General features: G+C 43.7%; 1 protein-coding gene across 6 annotated transcripts in view; it reads right to left on the bottom strand.

The window, feature by feature from the left end:
- Nucleotides 1–27995, bottom strand: part of LOC119453945 (nuclear distribution protein nudE-like 1) — a 169128-nt gene that overhangs the window by 16818 nt on the left and 124315 nt on the right. For 3 of the 6 annotated variants that reach the window (XM_037715977.2, XM_049666923.1, XM_037715978.2), the window contains exon 8: nt 24035–24126. The exons of 1 other annotated variant lie outside the window; for it this stretch is intronic. In XM_037715977.2, coding sequence (XP_037571905.1) covers nt 24035–24126 — 92 coding nt within the window. Of the gene's footprint in view, nt 1–24028; nt 24127–27995 lie in introns of all 6 variants that reach the window. 2 more of the 6 variants (XM_049666927.1, XM_049666926.1) reach the window with 1 other exon arrangement.

The raw sequence follows: 27995 nt of genomic DNA, 5'->3' as shown, positions 1-27995 counted from the left end.
CTCGCCCAAACACAAGTTCTACTGACCCAACATAACAGCTTTTTCTTTTTTGTTGAGACACCTGCGTGCTAGCAAGATCCTACGCTTCTTGTTTACAAACATGCAGCTTGTCTATAAATATTATAGCCTTATAGTAACGTGTCTGCATGATTTGGTGTTATCTTTATTGGCTTTGCCATCTGTAGATCAATTTATGTATGTCACCACCAACATAGGATTTGTTTAGTAGTTATGCTATTTTACAATGCATTCAGCAAAGCTACCCTGCTTTTTCCCCCCTGGTCACAGATTATTTGAACAATACATTCATATAGTCCTATCATTTTGCGCTTAAGTACTTTGTCATCTGCGTTCTTTCAGTGCTGTAGGTTGTTTGAATGCCTAAGCCTGTCGACGTACACAGGCTCCGAATGTGTACGTCGGTGCCAATATTCCACAGATCTCACCACGTACCTCATCTCCAGCCAGTTTATTCCCCTCATTATCATATAGCTGCTCTCTTTCAGTCCAGTTTCACCAACGTTTTAATGTTTTTACAAAGCTTTCTTGATGCTGTTTTAGTTATTTCATGTATATAGCACAACCTAGTTGATATGTTCTCGTTGAGTACAATTTCCCAGCACCAACATTCATGATTGAGAGCTCTGAAAATGACCCAATAGAGTTCTGCTTCTTTCTTCCCAGTTAATGTGTTCCCGGATAACAGGATTTCTCAGCACCAACATTCAGTAGAGCACCAAACCGCGATTGTATGATACATTTTTTGGCTGCTAGATCGCACAAAAATAATAAAAGGCAAGAGGTGTACAAGATCGATGGCAGTAGGCACCCGCTGCAGCAGTTTACCCGCAGTGCTCCAGACAGATTTAATTAAAGCCAATAATGCGGCATGGGAACATTGTCCCAGTTAATGTGTTCCCGGATAACAGGATTTCTCAGCACCAACATTCAGTAGAGCACCAAACCGCGATTGTATGATACATTTTTTGGCTGCTAGATCGCACAAAAATAATAAAAGGCCAGAGGTGTACAAGATCGATGGCAGTAGGCACCCGCTGCAGCAGTTTACCCGCAGTGCTCCAGACAGATTTAATTAAAGCCAATAATGCGGCATGGGAACATTGTCCCAGTTAATGTGTTCCCGGATAACAGGTTTTCTCAGCACCAACATTCAGTAGAGCACCAAACCGCGATTGTATGATACATTTTTTGGCTGCTAGATCGCACAAAAATAATAAAAGGCGAGAGGTGTACAAGATCGATGGCAGTAGGCACCCGCTGCAGCAGTTTACCCGCAGTGCTCCAGACAGATTTAATTAAAGCCAATAATGCGGCATGGGAACATTGTCCCAGTTAATGTGTTCCCGGATAACAGGATTTCTCAGCACCAACATTCAGTAGAGCACCAAACCGCGATTGTATGATACATTTTTTGGCTGCTAGATCGCACAAAAATAATAAAAGGCCAGAGGTGTACAAGATCGATGGCAGTAGGCACCCGCTGCAGCAGTTTACCCGCAGTGCTCCAGACAGATTTAATTAAAGCCAATAATGCGGCATGGGAACATTGTCCCAGTTAATGTGTTCCCGGATAACAGGTTTTCTCAGCACCAACATTCAGTAGAGCACCAAACCGCGATTGTATGATACATTTTTTGGCTGCTAGATCGCACAAAAATAATAAAAGGCGAGAGGTGTACAAGATCGATGGCAGTAGGCACCCGCTGCAGCAGTTTACCCGCAGTGCTCCAGACAGATTTAATTAAAGCCAATAATGCGGCATGGGAACATTGTCCCAGTTAATGTGTTCCCGGATAACAGGATTTCTCAGCACCAACATTCAGTAGAGCACCAAACCGCGATTGTATGATACATTTTTTGGCTGCTAGATCGCACAAAAATAATAAAAGGCGAGAGGTGTACAAGATCGATGGCAGTAGGTACCCGCTGCAGCAGTTTACCCGCAGTGCTCCAGACAGATTTAATTAAAGCCAATAATGCGGCATGGGAACATTGTCCCAGTTAATGTGTTCCCGGATAACAGGATTTCTCAGCACCAACATTCAGTAGAGCACCAAACCGCGATTGTATGATACATTTTTTGGCTGCTAGATCGCACAAAAATAATAAAAGGCGAGAGGTGTACAAGATCGATGGCAGTAGGTACCCGCTGCAGCAGTTTACCCGCAGTGCTCCAGACAGATTTAATTAAAGTCAATAATGCGGCATGGGAACATTGTCCCAGTTAATGTGTTCCCGGATAACAGGATTTCTCAGCACCAACATTCAGTAGAGCACCAAACCGCGATTGTATGATACATTTTTTGGCTGCTAGATCGCACAAAAATAATAAAAGGCGAGAGGTGTACAAGATCGATGGCAGTAGGTACCCGCTGCAGCAGTTTACCCGCAGTGCTCCAGACAGATTTAATTAAAGCCAATAATGCGGCATGGGAACATTGTCCCAGTTAATGTGTTCCCGGATAACAGGATTTCTCAGCACCAACATTCAGTAGAGCACCAAACCGCGATTGTATGATACATTTTTTGGCTGCTAGATCGCACAAAAATAATAAAAGGCGAGAGGTGTACAAGATCGATGGCAGTAGGTACCCGCTGCAGCAGTTTACCCGCAGTGCTCCAGACAGATTTAATTAAAGCCAATAATGCGGCATGGGAACATTGTCCCAGTTAATGTGTTCCCGGATAACAGGATTTCTCAGCACCAACATTCAGTAGAGCACCAAACCGCGATTGTATGATACATTTTTTGGCTGCTAGATCGCACAAAAATAATAAAAGGCGAGAGGTGTACAAGATCGATGGCAGTAGCCACCCGCTGCAGCAGTTTACCCGCAGTGCTCCAGACAGATTTAATTAAAGTCAATAATGCGGCATGGGAACATTGTCCCAGTTAATGTGTTCCCGGATAACAGGATTTCTCAGCACCAACATTCAGTAGAGCACCAAACCGCGATTGTATGATACATTTTTTGGCTGCTAGATCGCACAAAAATAATAAAAGGCGAGAGGTGTACAAGATCGATGGCAGTAGCCACCCGCTGCAGCAGTTTACCCGCAGTGCTCCAGACAGATTTAATTAAAGTCAATAATGCGGCATGGGAACATTGTCCCAGTTAATGTGTTCCCGGATAACAGGATTTCTCAGCACCAACATTCAGTAGAGCACCAAACCGCGATTGTATGATACATTTTTTGGCTGCTAGATCGCACAAAAATAATAAAAGGCGAGAGGTGTACAAGATCGATGGCAGTAGCCACCCGCTGCAGCAGTTTACCCGCAGTGCTCCAGACAGATTTAATTAAAGTCAATAATGCGGCATGGGAACATTGTCCCAGTTAATGTGTTCCCGGATAACAGGATTTCTCAGCACCAACATTCAGTAGAGCACCAAACCGCGATTGTATGATACATTTTTTGGCTGCTAGATCGCACAAAAATAATAAAAGGCGAGAGGTGTACAAGATCGATGGCAGTAGCCACCCGCTGCAGCAGTTTACCCGCAGTGCTCCAGACAGATTTAATTAAAGTCAATAATGCGGCATGGGAACATTGTCCCAGTTAATGTGTTCCCGGATAACAGGATTTCTCAGCACCAACATTCAGTAGAGCACCAAACCGCGATTGTATGATACATTTTTTGGCTGCTAGATCGCACAAAAATAATAAAAGGCGAGAGGTGTACAAGATCGATGGCAGTAGCCACCCGCTGCAGCAGTTTACCCGCAGTGCTCCAGACAGATTTAATTAAAGTCAATAATGCGGCATGGGAACATTGTCCCAGTTAATGTGTTCCCGGATAACAGGATTTCTCAGCACCAACATTCAGTAGAGCACCAAACCGCGATTGTATGATACATTTTTTGGCTGCTAGATCGCACAAAAATAATAAAAGGCGAGAGGTGTACAAGATCGATGGCAGTAGCCACCCGCTGCAGCAGTTTACCCGCAGTGCTCCAGACAGATTTAATTAAAGTCAATAATGCGGCATGGGAACATTGTCCCAGTTAATGTGTTCCCGGATAACAGGATTTCTCAGCACCAACATTCAGTAGAGCACCAAACCGCGATTGTATGATACATTTTTTGGCTGCTAGATCGCACAAAAATAATAAAAGGCGAGAGGTGTACAAGATCGATGGCAGTAGCCACCCGCTGCAGCAGTTTACCCGCAGTGCTCCAGACAGATTTAATTAAAGTCAATAATGCGGCATGGGAACATTGTCCCAGTTAATGTGTTCCCGGATAACAGGATTTCTCAGCACCAACATTCAGTAGAGCACCAAACCGCGATTGTATGATACATTTTTTGGCTGCTAGATCGCACAAAAATAATAAAAGGCGAGAGGTGTACAAGATCGATGGCAGTAGCCACCCGCTGCAGCAGTTTACCCGCAGTGCTCCAGACAGATTTAATTAAAGTCAATAATGCGGCATGGGAACATTGTCCCAGTTAATGTGTTCCCGGATAACAGGATTTCTCAGCACCAACATTCAGTAGAGCACCAAACCGCGATTGTATGATACATTTTTTGGCTGCTAGATCGCACAAAAATAATAAAAGGCGAGAGGTGTACAAGATCGATGGCAGTAGCCACCCGCTGCAGCAGTTTACCCGCAGTGCTCCAGACAGATTTAATTAAAGTCAATAATGCGGCATGGGAACATTGTCCCAGTTAATGTGTTCCCGGATAACAGGATTTCTCAGCACCAACATTCAGTAGAGCACCAAACCGCGATTGTATGATACATTTTTTGGCTGCTAGATCGCACAAAAATAATAAAAGGCGAGAGGTGTACAAGATCGATGGCAGTAGCCACCCGCTGCAGCAGTTTACCCGCAGTGCTCCAGACAGATTTAATTAAAGTCAATAATGCGGCATGGGAACATTGTCCCAGTTAATGTGTTCCCGGATAACAGGATTTCTCAGCACCAACATTCAGTAGAGCACCAAACCGCGATTGTATGATACATTTTTTGGCTGCTAGATCGCACAAAAATAATAAAAGGCGAGAGGTGTACAAGATCGATGGCAGTAGCCACCCGCTGCAGCAGTTTACCCGCAGTGCTCCAGACAGATTTAATTAAAGTCAATAATGCGGCATGGGAACATTGTCCCAGTTAATGTGTTCCCGGATAACAGGATTTCTCAGCACCAACATTCAGTAGAGCACCAAACCGCGATTGTATGATACATTTTTTGGCTGCTAGATCGCACAAAAATAATAAAAGGCGAGAGGTGTACAAGATCGATGGCAGTAGCCACCCGCTGCAGCAGTTTACCCGCAGTGCTCCAGACAGATTTAATTAAAGTCAATAATGCGGCATGGGAACATTGTCCCAGTTAATGTGTTCCCGGATAACAGGATTTCTCAGCACCAACATTCAGTAGAGCACCAAACCGCGATTGTATGATACATTTTTTGGCTGCTAGATCGCACAAAAATAATAAAAGGCGAGAGGTGTACAAGATCGATGGCAGTAGCCACCCGCTGCAGCAGTTTACCCGCAGTGCTCCAGACAGATTTAATTAAAGTCAATAATGCGGCATGGGAACATTGTCCCAGTTAATGTGTTCCCGGATAACAGGATTTCTCAGCACCAACATTCAGTAGAGCACCAAACCGCGATTGTATGATACATTTTTTGGCTGCTAGATCGCACAAAAATAATAAAAGGCGAGAGGTGTACAAGATCGATGGCAGTAGCCACCCGCTGCAGCAGTTTACCCGCAGTGCTCCAGACAGATTTAATTAAAGTCAATAATGCGGCATGGGAACATTGTCCCAGTTAATGTGTTCCCGGATAACAGGATTTCTCAGCACCAACATTCAGTAGAGCACCAAACCGCGATTGTATGATACATTTTTTGGCTGCTAGATCGCACAAAAATAATAAAAGGCGAGAGGTGTACAAGATCGATGGCAGTAGCCACCCGCTGCAGCAGTTTACCCGCAGTGCTCCAGACAGATTTAATTAAAGTCAATAATGCGGCATGGGAACATTGTCCCAGTTAATGTGTTCCCGGATAACAGGATTTCTCAGCACCAACATTCAGTAGAGCACCAAACCGCGATTGTATGATACATTTTTTGGCTGCTAGATCGCACAAAAATAATAAAAGGCGAGAGGTGTACAAGATCGATGGCAGTAGCCACCCGCTGCAGCAGTTTACCCGCAGTGCTCCAGACAGATTTAATTAAAGTCAATAATGCGGCATGGGAACATTGTCCCAGTTAATGTGTTCCCGGATAACAGGATTTCTCAGCACCAACATTCAGTAGAGCACCAAACCGCGATTGTATGATACATTTTTTGGCTGCTAGATCGCACAAAAATAATAAAAGGCGAGAGGTGTACAAGATCGATGGCAGTAGCCACCCGCTGCAGCAGTTTACCCGCAGTGCTCCAGACAGATTTAATTAAAGTCAATAATGCGGCATGGGAACATTGTCCCAGTTAATGTGTTCCCGGATAACAGGATTTCTCAGCACCAACATTCAGTAGAGCACCAAACCGCGATTGTATGATACATTTTTTGGCTGCCTAGATCGCACAAAAATAATAAAATGCGAGAGGTGTACAAGATCGATGGCAGTAGCCACCCGCTGCAGCAGTTTACCCGCAGTGCTCCAGACAGATTTAATTAAAGTCAATAATGCGGCATGGGAACATTGTCCCAGTTAATGTGTTCCCGGATAACAGGATTTCTCAGCACCAACATTCAGTAGAGCACCAAACCGCGATTGTATGATACATTTTTTGGCTGCTAGATTGCACAAAAATAATAAAAGGCGAGAGGTGTACAAGATCGATGGCAGTAGCCACCCGCTGCAGCAGTTTACCCGCAGTGCTCCAGACAGATTTAATTAAAGTCAATAATGCAGCATGGGAACATTGTAGTAGGCGGTTTGTTTTACTATTGAACACAAACAGTGTCACGGTGCAGCAGCTGAGTATTGTTAAAACTGGTAATGCTATAAGTGCTATCAACAATGCAGACCCCTGACACGCCTTTTCGCTTTTTGGTGCAGATACTGATTGTCATTGCCAAGTGGAATGAGTCATCCGGTGCTGCCTCTGTACAGCTGTTCCAGCCTGCACTGACGGAAACCGACAGTACAAGTTGCCAGGCGTCACTACTGGATGGCCAACATCAGTCCCACGCATCGCAGCGTTTCCTGGAACGCCATCTTGAACTAACTTGGACAATACCATCGGCATCGACAGATACATCCCCAGCGCGCTTTATAAGCAGTTGGCTATCCTCGCGCCCGTCCAGTGGGCATGGAAGAGCAGCAACAATGCAGACCCCTGACACGCCTTTTCGCTTTTTGGTGCAGATACTGATTGTCATTGCCAAGTGGAATGAGTCATCCGGTGCTGCCTCTGTACAGCTGTTCCAGCCTGCACTGACGGAAACCGACAGTACAAGTTGCCAGGCGTCACTACTGGATGGCCAACATCAGTCCCACGCATCGCAGCGTTTCCTGGAACGCCATCTTGAACTAACTTGGACAATACCATCGGCATCGACAGATACATCCCCAGCGCGCTTTATAAGCAGTTGGCTATCCTCGCGCCCGTCCAGTGGGCATGGAAGAGCAGCAACAATGCAGACCCCTGACACGCCTTTTCGCTTTTTGGTGCAGGTGGGTTCATCTACTCAACTCTTCTGTAAAAAGAATAATAATGCTTTTTTGCTGTCACTTCCATGCCCACAAGTGTTATTTTGCCTTCCTTGCGAATGTATTCATGTATCTAAAATGTTGCTACTATCAGGTGATGTAGAGCTGAATCCCGGCCCTGATTCCGCTAATGACGACACCGGGAAACAATATAAAGAGCTGTTATCACTTCTAAAGGGACTACATACCAAGGTTGATACAAAGCATGAGGAAATCATGACTTCTCTTAACGAGGTCAAGGATGCCCAAACTGCGCTCGAGCAACGGATTGCTGAAATTGACAATAGGCTATCCATAGTTGAAAGCACTATCCAGCCGTCTGAAGGCAAAATACACGAAAGCCTCGTCCCTCAAGTTACTAATCTGAACCACCGTCTCGACGACATCGAAGACCGATCGCGCAGAGAAAACTTAATCTTTCACGGTATCCCTGACAGTCCTTCAGAAACATGGGCGCAATCTGAGCAGAAAATATGCGCAGCCCTTAACATCGCACTAGACCTAAATTTGAGCAGTAGCGACGACCGCATATCTCGCGCGCATCGATTGGGAAAGTTTGTTCCTGGAAAATGTCGGCCAGTTATTGTTAAGTTTGAATCTTTCAAATTCAGAGATGGCATATTTTCATCGCGCAGCAAGCTAAAATCTTCTAGAATATTCATCAATGAAGACTTTTGCCGGACAACCAGAAACATGCGCAAAAAGCTTTTCGATTACGGTAAAGCCAGTGGTCAGCAGTTCTCCGTGCGATATAACAAACCGTACATAAATAAGAAGTGCTATGTTTACTCCCCATCTACTGACCGCGTCTGTGAACTTCATCAGAGCCGTGACCCTAGTACAGACAAGGGCGCGTCAAGCTCCTCGTTTGCCAGTAGTGACACGTTGGTATCCTAACTAACAATGCGCAGCAAGATACACCTAACGCTGGCTTGTCTTTTTTACTTACTAACATTAGGAGTATGCTAAGCAAACGTGACGCTTTATCTTCTGTTGTTGACACATGCTTGGCGGATGTCGTACTTACGGAAACCTGGCTCTCTGCCGAAATCACGGATGACGAATTGTTTAACTGTGACAAAAGATACGCCATTTATCGTTATAATCGAAATGCCAGATCTGGTGGCGGGGCACTCATCGCTGTCGCAGACAATCTTGTTTCCAGCTTGGTTGTACTCAATACCCCATTGGAGCTCGTTTGTGTTAGTATCCGAGTGAATCATCAAAATATGCTACTCTGTGCATGTTACCGCCCCCCAAGTGCAAGTTCAGGCTTTTGTGAACAATTGCACGACGTACTAAACAACCTAGCACTACGTTTTCCCCGCGCTTCCTTATTACTCTTAGGTGATTTCAATTTCCCTAAAATTAATTGGTCCATCTCTCGTCCCGTTGTTACAGAATCGTCACCCGAAAGCGCAGCCTTCATAACTCTATGCCTAGATTTTAACCTCAAGCAACTCGTTTCCCAACCAACTAGAATTGGTCCCACATCAGCTAACACACTGGATCTAGTGCTCACGACTGTCCCAGATATTATAGAGTTACTCAGTCTGTTCCCCGGTTTGAGCGACCACTCTTTCATTCATTTTTTTATAAGAGCCCCTGTCACACACAGAATAAGTGCCCCTAAAACAATACGCGATTACACGAAAGCAGATTATACTTCCATGAGGAAATCATGACTTCTCTTAACGAGGTCAAGGATGCCCAAACTGCGCTCGAGCAACGGATTGCTGAAATTGACAGGTGGGTTTGGTGCAGATACTGATTGTCATTGCCAAGTGGAATGAGTCATCCGGTGCTGCCTCTGTACAGCTGTTCCAGCCTGCACTGACGGAAACCGACAGTACAAGTTGCCAGGCGTCACTACTGGATGGCCAACATCAGTCCCACGCATTAATAATATAATAATAGAGAACTTGAATTATTTTTAGAGGATTGTATGCCTGGTTTCTTCGATCGTACTGTTGAACATAACTGGAAGCTTTTCAAAAACAAATTGGTATCACTGATTAATAAATATGTGCCAACACGTATAATTTCTGAAAGGAAGCGCTCGCCTTGGTTTAACACAGCATTAAAAAGGCTGCTAAACAAGAAAAAAAGACAATTTCGCCTAGCAAAACGTGCCAACAACCCCGCACGTTGGCGCATCTATAGTGATAGCCTTAAAACTTATCGGGCCGCCATCAGAGAGGCCAGACACGTTTTCTTTAATGATACACTCCCGTCCCTCTTGACCACCAACCCATCAAGATTTTGGAATAGCGTTAAGCCCAGAAAAGAGAACGCGATATCTCTTACAAATTTCGATGATGAAGCTATACGCAGAGAAGACTGTTGCAATGTATTAAATGAAGTGTTTGCTAAATCATTTTCAGAGTGTTCTACTGTTGTACCACCACCCCTTCAAGCTTGCGATTTTTTCCCCATGGATTATGTTATAATTGATTTTTCAGGCGTTGCCAAGTTAATTCGCGGATTGAAATTGTCATCTAGTTGTGGTATTGATAACATTAACTCAAAGATTCTCAAAAATACTGAAGTGTATTCCGCTATCTTTCTGTCGCACCTTTTCACACAATCTCTACAGTGCTGTGAAATTCCAGACGATTGGAAAGTGGGAAAGGTGGTTCCTGTTTTTAAATCCGGTAACCCTCAGTCACCTCACAATTACAGACCTATTTCTTTAACGAGCATTCCCTGTAAGCTTCTGGAACATGTCATCTATTCTCATCTTGTGTCATTTTTGGAATATAACTCTTTTTTCAGCGAATCTCAGCACGGCTTTCGTAAGTACTATTCCTGTGACACTCAGCTTTTATCGTTTACCAATTACATAGCATCCGTTTTAGACAAAGGGTCAGTTATTGACTGCGTTTTTCTTGACTTTGCAAAAGCGTTTGACAAGGTAAACCACCAATTACTTCTTTACAAAATGAGCATTCTAAATATTGACCCCGACATCTTAAAATGGATTGAGTGCTTTTTGACTAATCGCTTACAGTACGTAACCACTAACGACTGTGACTCAAATTCTCATCTGGCGTTCCACAAGGGTCCGTTTTGGGCCCGCTGCTTTTCCTAATATATATAAACGACCTTCCTGGCACAGTTACTTCTAATATAAGGTTATTTACTGACGACTGTGTTGTTTACCGTGAAATAACTAATGAATCTGACCACTCTGCCCTCCAGTCTGACCTAGATAATATTTCTAACTGGTGTAACCAATGGTTTATGACTCTCAACACTAATAAATGCAAGAGCATGACATTCTCCCACCGTTCTAACCCATCTGAATTCATAGCTTATGAAATCGAAGGCACATTATTAGAGCACGTAACCACCTATAAGTATCTTGGTGTGCACATAACGGATGACCTCTCATGGCATACTCACGTTAATTACATCATTAACAATGCTAACCGTGCACTAGGATACCTACGCCACAATTTTGCTGAAGCACCACGCCATTTAAAATTATTACTATATCAAACGCTAATAAGACCTAAACTCGAGTATGCGTCTGCTATCTGGGATCCAGGCTTACGTAACCTTGTAGATGGAATAGAGTCTGTTCAGAATCGCGCAGCTCGCTTTATCGTATCAAACTACTCCCGTAATTCCAGTGTTTCGCTGATGAAATCTAATCTTGGCCTTCCGAACCTGCTCTTAAGGAGAAAAATTTCACGTCTTTGTCTCTTTCATAAAATTGTTTTCTTGAACCAGTCCCTGAAACGCGAACTTTTATCAAAGCCATCGTATTTGTCAGCGCGTATTGATCACCAGCATAAAGTCGCCATTCCTTTTTGCCATACTAACCTGTTTCATGATTCATTTATACCAAAGACTAGCTCTGACTGGAACCACCTTCCCAGTGCCATCGCCAGCATTGAAGATGTACAGTCATTCAAGGCCGCAGTTGTTGAACACTTCACAGAATAACCTGCGCAGCTACTTGTTCTTTCAATAAGTTTTGTATTTTACATGTATAATAACGTTGCTAACGCAACTGCCGTTCAAGGCCTTTGGTATTGACCTGTTAAATTGCTCTTTTAATCATTGTTCTTTTTCTTGTTTTGTTTTGGTTTTTTCATACTCAGCTTTGTTGTTGTTCTCATTATTGCGCTTGTCTAATAAGAATCTACCCACCCCCTCTGTAATGCCACCTAGGCCCTGAGGGTATTGCAATAAATAAATAAATAAATAAATAAGTGGGTTTGACTGTCTAGTTAAAATGTTTGCATGTTTGTCCCCTCTGCTTTTCTCGTGCTACCAGGTTATAACAATTATCGGTTGTAACAATGTGATTTTCTTGTCACTTGAATATTGTTATAAGTGGGTTCAACTGTAGGCCAATAGCTCAACTGCATTGTTTTAATTCAAGAGCATGGGTGATGCGTGACATCTTCGAACAGTTCCTTTAGTACTCTGATGAACGAATGGGTTGCAAAAATAGCGCAGAGATGTGTTTGTGGAGAACTGTGCAGCTCATCCGAAAGACAAGCAATTCTCCTACCATTATTACGTCGTCTTCCTCTCATCAAACACAAGCCAGCTGCACCTGCAGGACATCAAAAACATCAACCATTTGTGCAGAAAGTGCACTTGCTCGTGTGCCCAGGGGTCAAGACGTTGGGAAACTCCCACTGTTGGACGTAATGCTCTATGCCAACCATTCGTGGGAGAGAGTAATGCGCCTGAAACGGTAAGAATTACTTTAACCATTTGCAGTATAGACCACTTATAACGTCACCGTTTATAGTGCAGAATTGGCTACAACGCGGCCTTTTCCGACTCCCGTTTACCATCCCATAGAACTCCATGTATACTCATACCGTTTACAGTGCAGCCGCGTGAGACAAAATACCGGTTGTAATGCGGCTTCCGCGGGAAAATCTCGCCGACAAGGGCGGTAGCGAGCACGTTTCTCAACGAGGTGCGCCCGCCGATGGGAGAGGAGATCCGAGGGCGATGCGGAGGAGGGGCATGAGACGTGGAGCACGAGTCCAAGGGCGATAAAATCGTCGCCGCGCGCCGTCGTTTGTGCAAGTGAAAGCGCGGGGGGAAGCGCGCCTTCACGGAGAGCGAACGCAGAGCGGAGAGCAGACGCGACTTCTGTTGCGCGAGAGGCCGTGAGTGTAGGGAGGGAGGGGGGGGGAGGGAGAGGCGACGCTGTGCTGCGGCACCAAATGCGTATCTTGCAACCGGGCACAAGGGTAACTGGCAACTCAATCTCCCACGCGAAACGAGCAAAGCGGGAAGGCAGTGCGGGAGGGAGGGAGGGGGGGGGGGGCGGCTTTTACTCTGCCAACAAATCCGTTCTGGTACTTTGCGCTTGTGCAGACTGTCGGTGTTGTCGCGCGCACCGTATCTTGAAAAAGATGTCCACATGGCTCTGACCTTTGTATGCACCGTGCTTACTCCGTTCAGTTTCTGTTGAAGCTATAGACAGCACGAACCTTCGCTCGCTGCGGCGGCAGCGCTTCCCCATGCCCGCGTTTCGACAGTGGTTGTCTGCAATCATCGAGTCTATTCTTGTTTGCTTGTGCATGTTGACACTACGCTTGTTAATTCAGTTAGTAAGCGAATGTGTCAAATTTATGCAGCCGATAAAACTACTACAGTTAAACCTGGATATAACGAAATTGACAAATTCTCCAAAAGCTTCGTTATAAAGAGGATTTCGTTATATGCAAGTTCGGCACGAAAATTCGAAAAAGAAACGCTCACCATATTTACTCGATTCTAACGCGCCCTAGATTGTAACGCGCACCCGTTTTCCGTGACCAAAAGAGAGGAAAAAAATCCTTTACATATCTTGCATTTCTTCGTCGAAGCACTCATCCTTGGAATGTCACACCAGGTACTGGATGCGTGGACGCGTGTCGTTTCGCACAAGCGCTAGGCGTCGGAAACGAAGAGCGAGCGGCACGATGGCGTCGTATAGTGTCACCTAGTGTCTGGTTAGTGAAGTGAGGCGCAGAGACTTGCGCAGTAACCAAAGAGTGGCGCTGCCAGCGCGTTGAAAAAAAAGTTCTTTTTTCGGCAACATCAATTGGAAAAGGAGAGTACCGGCTTGGCGGGCTAGGCCAGCTGCAGCAAGCGGCGGGATCAGGTTTGAATGAAGGGAGAGAGAAATGTCACGCCCGCGGCGGCAATATCGCTGGGTCGAGGGATGCAGGCCCGCCTCGTGCACGCTCATGTGCGCTTGCTCTCGCGTCGCAGTCACAGTGAATTCGAGCTTGCCAAGCGCAACGCCGCCGCTTCGCATTCCGTTGCAGCGGAGAAGGTGGTACCGGTTGCTGTTCGCGGGAAAAATGCCAAAATTTGGGGCAAAATCTCTAGGTTGTTGGCGGGGAAAATTCGTTATTTCGAGGGGGTCTCCTGCTGCCACTTCATTACACGTAGAGGTCTCAAATACATGTGCTTCCATGGAGTAACGGCGGGGAATAGAAAAACTTGGTTATATCCAGGAATTTGTTATATGGAGGTTCGTTATAAGCAGGTTTAACTGTATTCCTACTCCTTATAGCTCTCTACTAATTTGCTATGCAATTGATGGGGCAAAACTGCGACATTAAAAAAAAAAATTATTACTTTGCTTCATGCGAAGGTCGTGGGTACTTGGACATTAACATTTCAACGTTCGTAAATTTAAACGGATGCAAAACTCCCAGTTGCACACTTCGATTCTCAGATACGCGCAGCTGCTTGGTCTACATGTTTTGCATACGTGCAGGGCTTGAAAATCGTTGTTTTGGTTATAGTGTGGTACCGCTTATAGTGCAGGTATTCACGACTCCGGCGACTTACGTTATAAGCGGTCTACACTGCACCTCTGGTAGGTCAGCTGGGCATCTCCACACGTTTTGCACACCGCCTACCATAGGCGAGCTGGCCTAGTAAAAAGTGCCAATTCATTTCACTAAAGAATCTGAGCGCATCCACGCTTCTAGTTTTGCTTTTCGGTCACAGATGACACTGCAAAAAAATTTGAAATGGACAATGGAGATTTACAATAGACAAAAAGGACAATGGAGATTTACAAGAATGAGAAGAAAGAAATTAGAAGGGAAAATCTGTACGATAACACAAGGGGCAGTGCTTTGCTATTTGAGGCTCGAGCCGGTTGCCTAAGGACCAAAACATATCGGAACAAATATTCGGAACTAGATGAGACATGTGTATGCTGTAGTAAAGATCCAGAGACAACTAAGCACATCCTAATGGAATGCGACGGGATCCACCCAGCGAGAACGTAGGTAACGTGGAACTCCCAGAAGCGCTTGGTTTCAAAGCGGAAGGAAACATCAACAGATCAGCCGTTGAGATAAGCAAGAGACGATTGGAATACTGGTGGAAAAAAAGCTGGGAAAAGATGGATACGACCTGATCTCTTAAAATCATAGGCAGCGGCACAAGGTAAATTTTTGAAATTTGAAAAAGAAAAATAATAATGAGAGGTATACAAAAATGCTAGATAAGGTACATGTATAGTATACCTGATTAAATCAAGCAGGCTAGGTGACTATTTGTCGCCGCCCCGTTTCAAAGGGGATGCCAATAAATGATCATCATCATCATGATCAAATCTTGTCCGCAGCATTTTTAACTCCTTCAAATCAAATCAAGCATTATTTCCTTTATGACTGAGGAGGAGGCGGGACTAAAAGCCGTGAATACGGCTTGACAGAGGTACCTGGCCCCTTATTTTTGGCATGACAGCATACATAGAAGATATACAACTGATTACATTGCACATAGCATAGAACATATATTTGTTTTGGGAATAAAAGAAAAACAGAAGCATAAATACACGTCAGAATACAGAAAATATTAAACAAACTTCCCGAACACAACTGGAATAATAATATAAATTTAACTACAATATGGTTTATGGCATAACATAAATAACAGATGTTATGCCTGATACTTATCATTTAGACATTGTCGATAAGAAAAGTCTGATCTCATTGTTTGACTAACAGAATGGGTCAAATGATTCTTGATGCAACTTATTTAATAAATGCGGAAGGGTATAGGATAAAGATTCGTTATAATAGTTAGCTCGTGGGGTTGGTACAAGCCATAATTCTTTGTTTCTTGTGTGGAGCATACTTTCATTTGCACCCAGGTTTTCAAGGTCAGTTATGTATTATTGTGCTTGATGGACGTTTTATAACACAGCAGTAATCTATTACCATATAGTTGATGCACAGGAGAAATATTATATTGTACAAACAACTCTTTAGTGTGCTCATTATAAGGTAAATTTGCAATACATCTTGTAGCAAGGAAAGCCCCAATGAGTTGTAGAGTAAAATCTTTACAGGGAGTATATTTCTTAGTCTAGTAATTATACCGACTGCTGAAGAAACTTTAGATCAGAGTTACTCTACGTGTTTGTTCCACGTTAAATCTCCCGAGAAGAAAGCACCCAGGATTTTAATATTGTCAACAACTTCTATTTTACCATTACCCATGCTTATATTATGTAATCTGGGGATACCTTTAGGTGCATATGGGGCAACTTATGTTTTACTAGAGTTTAGTTTAAGGATATTGGCAACAGCCCAGTTTTTTATGTTTGCAAGCGCATGGTTGGTTTTACGTTCAATATCAGCCGTCGACATACCCCTAATAAAAACAGACGTGTCATCGGCATAAGAAATAAATTGGGCGTCCTCGTAGCAGAATACAATGTCATTTACATAAACTGTGAAAAGGAGCGGCCCCAAAATGCTGCCTTGAGGTACTCCGGCCAGTATTGACTGTAAGGATTGCTTACATCGATATATTGAGTTCTTTGGGCAAGGTACGATTTCAGTAGATCGTTTGCTATTCCATGTATTCCATATTGTTTAAGCTTAGAAAGGAGAATAGATTGACTTGTCATGTCGAAAGCCTTCGAGAAGTATATATATATATATATATATATATATATACCCAAAACGTACAGTCTGGTACTGAAGGCCCGTACAATTATTTCTTTCTGAGCCAAAAGTGCTGTTTCAGTAGACCTGTGTTTTCTGAAACTGTGTTTTCTGAAACTGTGTTGGGAGTCATGCAGCAATTTGTGACCAGTAAGATACGTGGAAATTCTAATATACATAATTTTTCAATACCTTCAGATAATACAGGCAATATCGAGATTGGACGGTAGTTAACAACTTTCCTATTGCCACCTTTAAATACTGGTATAACTCGAGCTTCTTGTTCACACTTTCACTGAAAATGGGAACAGTTCCGGACGAATGGAAAGTTGCAAACGTTGTACCGGTTCATAAAGAAGGATCTAAAAATAATGTTCAACATTACCGCCCAATTTCTCTGTTATGCGAAGCATCAAAAATATTGGAGCATATTTTGTATAGCAACATAGTTAAACATCTCAGTGAGCACAGCTATTTTTTCCAGAACCAGCATGGATTTCGCCAGGGCTTCTCCTGTGAGACACAACTGGTCGAATTCATTTCGACCTTGTGTCCGCGATTGATAAAGGATCCGTGGTAGATTGCGTGTTCTTAGACTTCAGAAAAGCGTTCGACCAAGTCAGTCATCGTTGCCTATCCTACAAGCTAGCCCACCTTGGTCTTCCTGAAAATGTGTCTAAATGGCTGGAAAGCTACCTTTCTTCTCGTAGTCAGCTTACCATTGTCAACGGTTCGAAATCATCATCAGTTCCTGTCACGTCTGGCGTACCGCAAGGATCGGTGTTAGGCCCCTTGATGTTCTTAATCTTCATCAATGACATATCAGAAGGAATCACTTCGAAAATACGGTTGTATGCAGATGACTGCGTTCTTTATCGCTCAATTGACACTCCAGCTGATATCAAAATTCTTCAATCTGATCTGAATAAAATTTCTGAATGGTGTAGTACCTGGCGCATGGCTCTAAACACAACGAAATGCAATTACATTCGTTTCTCGAGAAAAAAGCTAGACTCGCCAAGCTCCTATGTTATCAACAATGTCAGTTTACCGCATGTAAAGGAGGCCAAGTACCTTGGTGTATACTTTACGGATACCCTGTCTTGGAATGAACACATAATAAAAACAGCAAATAAAGCCAACAGAACCCTTGCATTTTTGGCTCGCGCTTTCCATGCGTGCCCTGAAGGCGTGAAAAAGGTCCTGTACACGTCATACGTTCGTCCTATTCTCGACTACGCGAGTGTACTCTGGGATCCTTATCAACAGAACATGATATATTTGCTGGAGCGCGTACAAAATCGAGCAGCCAGGTACATAGTCGGTGACTATCGCCGCACAAGTAGCGTCACCGCTATGAAGACCAGATTGCAACTGCAGACTTTGAGCGATCGTAGACGGTATCTTAGGCTGAAGTTCTTTCATAATATTTTCCATGGGCGCTCTGGCATAGACAAAACGAACTACATGCTGGCACCACATTACATTTCGAATCGCCGCGACCATGCCTTTAAAGTTCGGGAGATAACTTCCAGAGGCAATTTGCTGAAGTATTCATTTTTTCGACGAACGGCATCTGAGTGGAACAGGCTTCCTGAAAACGTTGTAAGCATCGCATCTAATTCTCAGTTTTATAAGTGTGTTCAAGCTCTATAGCGCTGCTGTTACCTGATTTTGTACTTGTGTTGTTTTCTGTACTGTACTTCTGTACTTGTTTTATACGGGTATCATACCTAGATGCTAGCGATTTATTGCCTTTGTTTACCTGCTTGTAAAGCCTTGTTTGGCTTGTGTGACACTGTGTTTAATGTTTGCATCCACAAATGTATAAATATGTCTATATCCCCCCCCCGCTGTAATGCTCTTGGAGCGAATGCGGGTTTTTGTAATAAATAAATAAATGGCCTTGGGGAACACACCACTGCATAAAATGAGATTGTAAATATACATTACTTGGCAAATTAAATCGAGTATGTGCTTTACAGGCGTAATTTGAATTTCAGTATCTGTTGATTTACTATTTTTTAGAGAGTTGATACAGGAAAAAACCTCTACGTAGTCCGTAGGTCGTAAAAACAGTGAATTCATGGGACTGCAATTTAACGGACTTGTATCAAGTGTAGTAGGAATAGAACTACTATTAACATTGCTCGCACGTCCTTGTTCAATAAGGAAGTGATTAAACGCGTTTGCCATTTCAATACCTGAAAGATCTTGGCCTGCAAGCTCAATACTACACAAAGATCTATAAGCAGTGTTAGGATTCAGGAGCTGTCCGAGTTTTTTCCAGATCAGGTCTGACTTTTTTAATCTGTCACACCAAAATATGTTAATATAGTATTTCTCTTTTGCCATCTTCAGCTTAGATGCAAGTTTATTGCGGTATGCTTTAAATTCTTTTAGTGCCTCAAGATCCTTTGTTTTCACAAAATGTGCATACAATTCATTCTTGTGCCTTATCACTTGTAATATATCATAATTCACCCAGCGTTTTTGTGCCTTGCGCGGTTCCCGTACCTTTTTCAATGGAAAGCATTGACGATACATATTCTTAAAGGTACCTATAAAGTTGTTGTACGCTATATCACTATCATTAGATTCATAAGTACTTTCCCATGTCTGCTGACTGATGGAGCTGCGGAATCACTCAAGTTGTCTTTGCGTGATTACTTGAGTGAAATGTTGTTCCTTTGGTTTTTTTGATATGCTGCATATACATGAATATACCAAAATTATCAGCAATGCCAGTGATAATGACATCTCCAAAAATTAGGTCACTATTCATGTTTGTTATAAATATATCCAACAAAGATGCACATGTAGGTGTGACTTTCATTGGCCTTGTTATAGCATTTATGAAGCCATTTGCTGATATGATTGTCTGAAGCTCATTTCAAATACTCGTAGAAACCAACAAGTTTAAATTTACATCTCCTCCTAAAATTATGTCCTGGTTATGAGCATTGTCATATGCAAGAAAACTATCAATAAATGAAAGAGCGCTGTGCACTTCCTGAAGGTGGTTTATAACAAACAGAGAACACTGTGCTCCCGCAGCGCAATCTAAGGACCTAATAATCAGCAGTTATGGCAGTGAATTCATCAATGATTTCACATTCAATATGATTCTTTACAAGAATACCAATGCCACCTCCCTTCTTTTCAGCACGATGGCGAAAAAAGGACTGGTATCCAGGAAGCTGAAAGGTGCATGACTGTTCTGTATACCAAGTTTCTGTAAACATTAATACATCAAACAGTACCCCAAATGTTTCGAGCATTGTTTTAATTTCATCTTCTTTAGAGGGAGCGGGCGTTAAGATGAAAAAGTGAAAAACGTGGTTTCTTAGCTACCACTAATTATTTTTAAAACTTTTTATGCGCCAACAAACAGGAACGAAGAAAAGCAGTAACACAAGGACGAGCCCTTTCTCACAACTGGTTGTTGTTAAAAATGAATTTGTTCCAACTAGGCCGACTCGCAGTTATACTAATTCTTTAATGTCGGTCGGCAGAAGGCCCATGTTGAACTGTACCATCAATTAGAATCAGAGAAAGAAGAATTAAACTATTCTAGACAAGTCTTCAGTGTGGACAATGGATACAACTTCCGACGTGTCCGACCTCCGGACAAAAATATTTCCATTGGATGAACAGATGTGCTTCTCCATTTGGCGTTTGCCATTCCGAACAGACGTATAAGTGCTGGGCACAAGTGCTTGTTCACATATACTGGAACATGAGAAGCAAACGTGAGATCGGCTGAAGTAACCCTTTGTTTCCTTGCTCTTTGTAGGAAACTGTCCCGTTTTTCACGGCGTGTAAACTGTACGATTATATTTGATGCTTGATTTACACCCTGAGATCGAACACGATGACACGCCTCACCGTCGGGTGTTAATTATGAAGGACTGTCTATAAATGTGTCCACTTTACACGCAATTTCATTCCAAGGCACTCTGCACTCCACTGCAAGAAAGACAAGGTGCTAGGATGGTACTTGATGCATGTTCTGATGAGTCAGTGTAACTAGAAAGTAATTAACTATCAAATTATTGTTCAGGCAGTAATGCTCTGTTTTTGCATTAAATAATTCAATCAAAGGCTGCACATGCAGAATTTCATTATTGACTGCATGCATTACAATATATACATTGCTGCCAGTATGTGGCATGTGGAACATCCTGTCAAACAAAGTGGTCTGCTGCAGCAATACAGCAGAAAAGGCACAATGTCTTGGCCACCACTCAACAGAATCGGCAAAAACAAGCTGTGTGGATGCAACTTGCCTAAACATTTCCCACGTACACGGACACTTTTTTCAATCTGTTAGCTTTGAATTGATCTATTTCCGCAAAGCTCAATTCACCCGTATTGGGGGCGAGCTCCACCACTGGAAAAGCTAGCGTCGCCGATGGCGTGACGTAGTATGAGGGACACAGCGTCGGCTGCTTTGGAAGCGCCGAAGTGAGCTGACAAAAAAAAAAAAAAAGTTCCACCTTCTGCTTAAGTGGGGAGGCTTTCCTGCTTCGGGTGTCTGCTTGACGACACTATAGCAGGTAGTCTCTGCCTTTGAAGGCGTTCAACGTGATAGGCTCGGTGCTGCAGTGCCAGTCGTATGCAACAGAGCCCGGTGTCAGCCTTCACACATACCCACAGGACAATGAGAAGTTGCATGAAGCTTGGATCGCGAAACTTAGAACCGGCAAGCAGCCATTGGCTACAACTCGGGTGTGCCGCAAGCCCTTCTGCGAGGAAGATTGCTGCTACAGTGTCGGGGCTGCGATTTTCACAATGAGTAGCAGAAAGCGCACTCCGAGACGCTCAGCCACGTGCCCGGCTGACGTCACGAAGCTTTGGTCTATGAACTTGTTGATGCTAGATACTGGCAAGTTCACTGGAATGGAAAGGGAACGGTATGAAGCACATTAAAAAAAAAGGCATGGCATATGCTCAGGTTTATGTTAGCACCGAACAACGAATGCGCTGAATTAAGAAAAGGAAGCAGCAGGAAATTGCTCGCTGAGAAGACTGATAAATATACAGTAAGATGCATACTGCAGAAATAATGATACTGAACGGTTAAAAAATTTATATAAAAAAAGAAAAAATTAATCATTGCAACGGCACATCACGAGTCGCCGTAGGCATCCCAGTTGAATCGAAATTATTTTTTAACAGCTCCGACAGCATTCACGCAACAATGGTTGCTTGTGTACTCTCAAATATCTCATATGCTGCGGCCTAAAGCTCATGGCACGGTGCGAAAACATGCTCGCTGCAAACCCGTGCGATCGCTCCATTGAGGCTTTATTCTGTTATGCTCCATTTTATTATACGGACAAACCACTATAATAACATATTTTACATAGTTTGCTCTCAGCGACTACCTACCTTTCACACAAGAAGTTGGTTTGGGGGACTCCATCGCGGCGACCGCGTGCAGTGCACGTTCATAGTACGTATTCGGTAAACAGATAGTGTCTGTAAGCCATTCTGTGCTTTTTGCTTGCCCAAGATTATTATTTTGACAGCAAGAACTTTCCTCGTTTCGAGAGTATTTACAGAAATGTCCAGGAGGGCTCCTGTGTGGTGTTTTTATTGAGTGCCAACAGCCAAACCTACGAGGAGCACGCCGTATTATCCCTCACACTATGCAAGCGAGGCGCTTCCCATAGATGGCGACTCCGTAAGTCCTTGCCCCCAACACTGTTTATGTCAGGAGACTATAGTTTATGTGACACTGCCTATCTTGAGATTCCTACTTCAACTGCCTATTTACAATTACTAGATTGCTACGCTCGCTGTGGTCTAGTGCCTGTTTACCGTTAAAGTCAGTGTATCCCTTTAGAGCTCGTCCCACCTTAATCATTAGCCCCACAGCCTTCTATATCATTAGGAAGCCACTGCAGCAGCTCATGGTTGTCATGTTGGCAACTGTCCCCAAATACATGTTCTTTGTCAATTTGCAATTGGCATTGTTATGGCTGCCTTCTCTCTGTTGAACTATACAGAACTAACAATCCTTGGTGGAGATCTACAAGACAACGCACACAGTGACAAGTATTCCTTCTTGAATTGCTCTTTGAGTACGTATTTCCTCTGCTCTTTCCTTCATCATTGCATGTTGATGCAAGCGATTACAATGCTTCTATATATTTTCTGTTCCTTCTGCAACGCTCGCTCCACAAACTGCTAACTCGCTGAACAAAGTAATTAGTCTCCCCGCAAGCCACATCCCTATTTGTCAGTGAAGTGGACGGCATCTTGGCCAAAATGTGACCTGCGCTTACTATTCACCACCATTTCGAAACTCAGCTTATTCGCTAGTGTCCCCCAGTATGCTGTCACTTTTGAGTGCTCCACTTTGACTCCTTAGAAACAAAGGCTTAATTGCTAATCAATACTCCTTTTTGGGCAAGTTGGTTCATCTTGAAACGAGTGGGAAACGGCACAAACAAGACGACCACGAGAAGGGAGACACGTACACACACAATTCCTAAAGGCACTTCATGCTAACAAATAATCCCTGGACCCATATTTATATTTTATGCTGCAGTCATAAACTACACCCACTCGTCCCAAAGGCACAATGCATTAGCACTATTTTGCACAAACGAACACATACCAGTATTCTTTTTTTCCCCCAAACTATAACAGGATACATTTACTTAAGTGAATTCAGGTTCTAAACTTGCAATTAAAATTATTTTTTATTTGTTTTTCAATGCTGCAGCGTTCACTTCTTACTATGGTACATTTTGTTGCTCTCCCTCCTCGGATCATGTGTTTGCAGTATTCAATAAATAAATAAACAAAAATGCCCCATGCTTGCAAATATCCATTAAAAGTTTGGATTGTTTTTTACTTCAGTAAGAGGATGGCACATGGAGACCATGCCACAATGTGAAACAAAGGGAGTGTTCCAATTATGGCCAGCATCAAAGATAGTCTATGCAGACAGCTAAGGGAACAGCTTCGAGCCCAAGTAATTGAGAAGTAATCTGGAAGACATCTCTCCGACTTGACATCCCCTCGCGCTGACAAGAAAAAACTCATTAAAGCACACATTACCTGTGTATTTTAACACTTTGCATGTTAGAACCAATGAAAAGCACAACATAGCTTACATTAAGCACATAAGAAAATGAGACTACGCATTCCTACGAGCAGATAACCTTCTCCAGTCGAGTTTCCAGCATTTTGCTCAGCCGCGATCTTGTTTGGACAGCAAAGTAGACTGCATCGTTTTTGACTAGGATGCTGCCTTCGTGAAGCTGCCTTTTTTGCCAGCTTCATCAAAATTGGTACAAGACTGAGACAGCCACTGTCCGCTTAGGTCCGTGGCGAGTACTGCAACAGCCACAAGTGAGACTCTCACCCCATTGCAGTGACCGCTGTCCCTCCATCGGCTTCCTCCTTCTGGGGGCTCTTGACAAAGTTTCGGCACGACGCCAGCTTGGACTCCAGGGTCTGCACAGTGGGGGGGGGGGGGGAGAGGCAAGGGGGGGGGACGCACCAATGGGGGAGGGGGGCACCCAGGCCGCTGTTGAGGTTTCTTTTCCTCCCTTCTGTGCTCGTTGCGAGTGGGCACAGTGTGACATGAAGGATGTGGCATGCAGACCCCAATTTTGTGCACACACCAAGCATCAAGGGTGAGAATGTCTTCGAACGAACCAGAAATTACTTCTTACTGACACTGAAGAAATCTTTCCGATGCTGCTGTTCATGGGCAAAATTAAGGACAAGTAATACACAGCGCAAATTGCATAAAGAAAGGCAGATGGAGAGATAGGACAGAGCGCAGTACTTCTGAAAATTTAAGGTGTCTTTAATAGCTCTTTTTCTTTGATCCTTTTGGCAAAGCGCTCTATGTACAGGTCTGATATGTTTTCGTTCAATTTTTCCTACTAATGATGTACACATTAATGGGTGAAAATAACGACTATAATTTTATTATTTCTTCTACTCACCTTGTACATCGTCTGGCTGACTGTATACCCACTAATCACGGTTAATCGTTCTTTTGTTTATTTATACATATTTCCTTTCTTTCTCTTTTTTGCACCTTCCCCTAATGTAATGCCCTGTAAAAAGCCCTGTAAAAGGGTAAAATAAATGACGATTCTGATGAAATGCAAGGGCTATAGCAGAATACCGGCGTAGGAACAAAACACAGCCATTCAAGCAGCTATCTTTTAGGGGTGCTTGGAAATGTGACATGTAAAAAAAGAAACTGGTGTGAATGTTCTACGCTTATACCTTGTCTTAAAAAAAAAAAAAGGCGCAGTTTTGCCCGAAAGGCGAAGCATCGATTGCGATGGCAAATTAGTGGACAGCTGTACGAAGTAAGGAGAGTAGTTTTATCGGCCGTATAAACTTGCAAACATAGGCATACTAACTGAATGAAAAGAATGGTGTCACGCGCGCACAAGCAAACATGAAAGCATCTCACTCGATGACCGCGGAAACTTGCTGTCAAAACGCTGGAGTGAGTAAGCACAGCAGCAGCAGCGATCGAATTGACCTTCTTGCCATTGCTCACATCAACACAAACGAAGCTGCGCAAGCACAGTGCAATGCGGGGATAGCTTGTAAGTTACAGTGGCCGGGCGCGCGCGGTGTAGAATGCCCTCGAAACGTTGCGCGTGACTGGAAGACTGCGCACTTACTTCCCACTTCTCTCCCTCACGTGCACGAGATTGAGCCACAATCGCTGGCTCACCCTCGCACGCTTTAACTCGCACGCACAGTATATGGCGTGTGGTGACGATTTTATCGGTCTTGGACTTTATACAGAACCTCACGGCGATGGTAGAAATGTGTCTGAAGTGTCCATATAAGTAATTGCTATCGCAATAAAATGTGCCTAGTGCGACTGCGTATGTGCAGCGCCAGTAGTCCGAACGGTCGCATTTCCAGCAGTTACAAAGGGGTTTTGAGCAACACTTGAGGGCTAGTGAGCTATTTCAAGAACAAAAGTTGGAAGGCGATTCAACCTGCATTTAAGTCTGGCGTGACAATGAGGTGGAGTCAGTGCGCATGCCCTTCCTGCGAGGAGGAGTGTTGGACTGGTTAAATTTGTTGAGTGCATTTAAATATTTTAAATAATTTCTGGGGTTTTACATGCCAAAACTGCGATCCGAATACGAGGCTCGCCATATAGGGAAGGCATAGCTATTGTATCGGGCTTCTGTGCTAGAGGTTCTCTGTTCGAACCTGGCCATTGGCAAATTTTTTTTATTTATTTGTATACAGGAAGCATCATGGCAACCAGTGGCCAGGGGCCACTGGTTACCATGACGCTGTGATGCCATGATGTTGCCACTGGTTGCCATACCCAGTTGCAAATATCGCCCATTTTTAGACAGCACTATCTCCAGGGTAGGCCCACGAGAGAGGCTAGACCCAATGGAAAAGCGGGGGTAACTTGTATTAAAAAAATGATGGTCTTTAAAAGAATGTACAATCAATACACCAGCACTTATTTCAGGCACAAGCTGTTGGTGTGTAATGAGTGCACTGTTTGTTGAGTCATAATTTACTTGCCCATGATATCACAGAAGGTTTCATGGGGATTGGACGAGGCAGCAATCCCACACCAAAGGCTGCTTGATGTGTGCACAGGACTGGGATGATAGTTACATAATGATGAATGGCATGCGAATGTGATTTTAAATAAACTGCTACTTGTATATGCTCCAAATGTAGCTGCACGTATTTAGTGACCTTTCAACTGTCTTCTACGGCATGAGGAGTGTTAGCAAAGATGAAATTGTATGAGGACAGCGCGCACATGACAGTTCGTGGAAAGATTTCAGCAGTACATAGGAGTACTTGGCAAAGCGACACACAAAAGACGTGCTGTTGAGAGGAGGTCATTGACGAGTAGCAGCAAAATAAAACAATGCTTTCATGAACTCCAAGCATAAGATTGATAATGTACGTGGTGACACCACAATTCAAACAAATAAAAGTATGTCCTTTAGGGGACATGTTCAGTTATATATGTGCAGAGCAATATAGTCCAGCACAGTTCTGAACAAAGGATGTGTGTTTTGCAATCTGCACAGTTTTAGAGAGAACTGCACTTCATGTGGGTCTCTTCAGGGCACTGTGAGCCCACAGGAGTGCCATAACAGAGGGTGCAGCTTGTCCTGAACATGGCTGCACAATTAAAACGATCTTGTAGTTTGGTAACACATTTGCACTAATGTTTACTTGCATATACAGTTAAACCTGGATATAACGAAATTGACAAATTCCCGAAAAACTGTTATAAAGAGGATTTCATTATATGCAGGTTCGGCACGAAAATTCGTAAAAGAAGCGCTTACTGCATTTACTTCATTCTAACATGCCCTCGATAGTAACGCGCACCCGTTTTCCATTTTCGTCGAAGCACTCATCCTTGGAATTTCACACCAGGTACTGGATGCATGGACGCGTGTCGTTTCGCACAAGCGCGAGGCATCGGAAACGAAGAGCGAACCCCCACGATGGTGTCGTATAGTGTCGCCTAGTGTCAGGTTAGGGAAGGGAAGCGCAGAGACTTGTGCAGTAGCCAAAGAGTGGCGCTGAGCGCGCTGGAAAATAAAAAAAAAAGTTTTTTTTCCTTCGGCAACATCAACTGGAAAAGTAGAGTGCCAGCTTGGCAGGCTAGGCCAGCTGCAGCAAGCGGCGGATCAGGTTTGAATGAAAAGAGTGGGAAAGGTCACGCCCGCGGCGGCACGATCGCCGGGTCGAGGGATGCAGGCCTGCCTCGCGCACGCTTGCACGCACGTACACGTGCGCTCGCTCTGCCTTGCAGTCGCCATGGATTCGAGCGCGCCAAGCGCGCCGCTGCCGCTTCTCATTCCGTCGCGGTGGAGAAGGTGCTACCGGTTACTGCTCGCGCAATAATGACAAAATTTGGGGCGAGATCTTTAGGTTGTCGGCGGGGAAAATTCGTCATTTCGAGGGGTCTCCCGCTGCCACTTCGTTATGTAGAGGTCTCAAATACATGTGCTTCTATGGAGTAACGGCCGGGAATAGAAAAACTCCGTCAGATCCAGGAATTCGTTATATGGAGGTTTGTTATAATCAGGTTTAACTGTAGTACAAGTAAATGAATAAAATGGAAACATGCGACTAAAACCAATGCACAGTAAGTGCAGAACTTGTGTTTCAACTTCAGTTACTCACTAGTGCTGCTCACGTTCAATAAACTGTAGACTGCAGTGCAAGAAGTTCTTAAGCTTCAATAACAAACACTTCAGAAATACTTGCAGCTTGTGTGCTGTTGTAGCAGACACTACAGGCTGTGCGAGGTTATTTGTGGACACGGCTTCCAATCACAACAA

Source organism: Dermacentor silvarum, chromosome 5 (genome assembly GCF_013339745.2).
Source record: "Dermacentor silvarum isolate Dsil-2018 chromosome 5, BIME_Dsil_1.4, whole genome shotgun sequence".
Lineage (NCBI taxonomy): Eukaryota > Metazoa > Arthropoda > Arachnida > Ixodida > Ixodidae > Dermacentor > Dermacentor silvarum.
The sequence above is the reverse complement of the archived record's forward strand: the minus strand, read 5'-3'. Positions and strand labels throughout refer to the sequence as shown.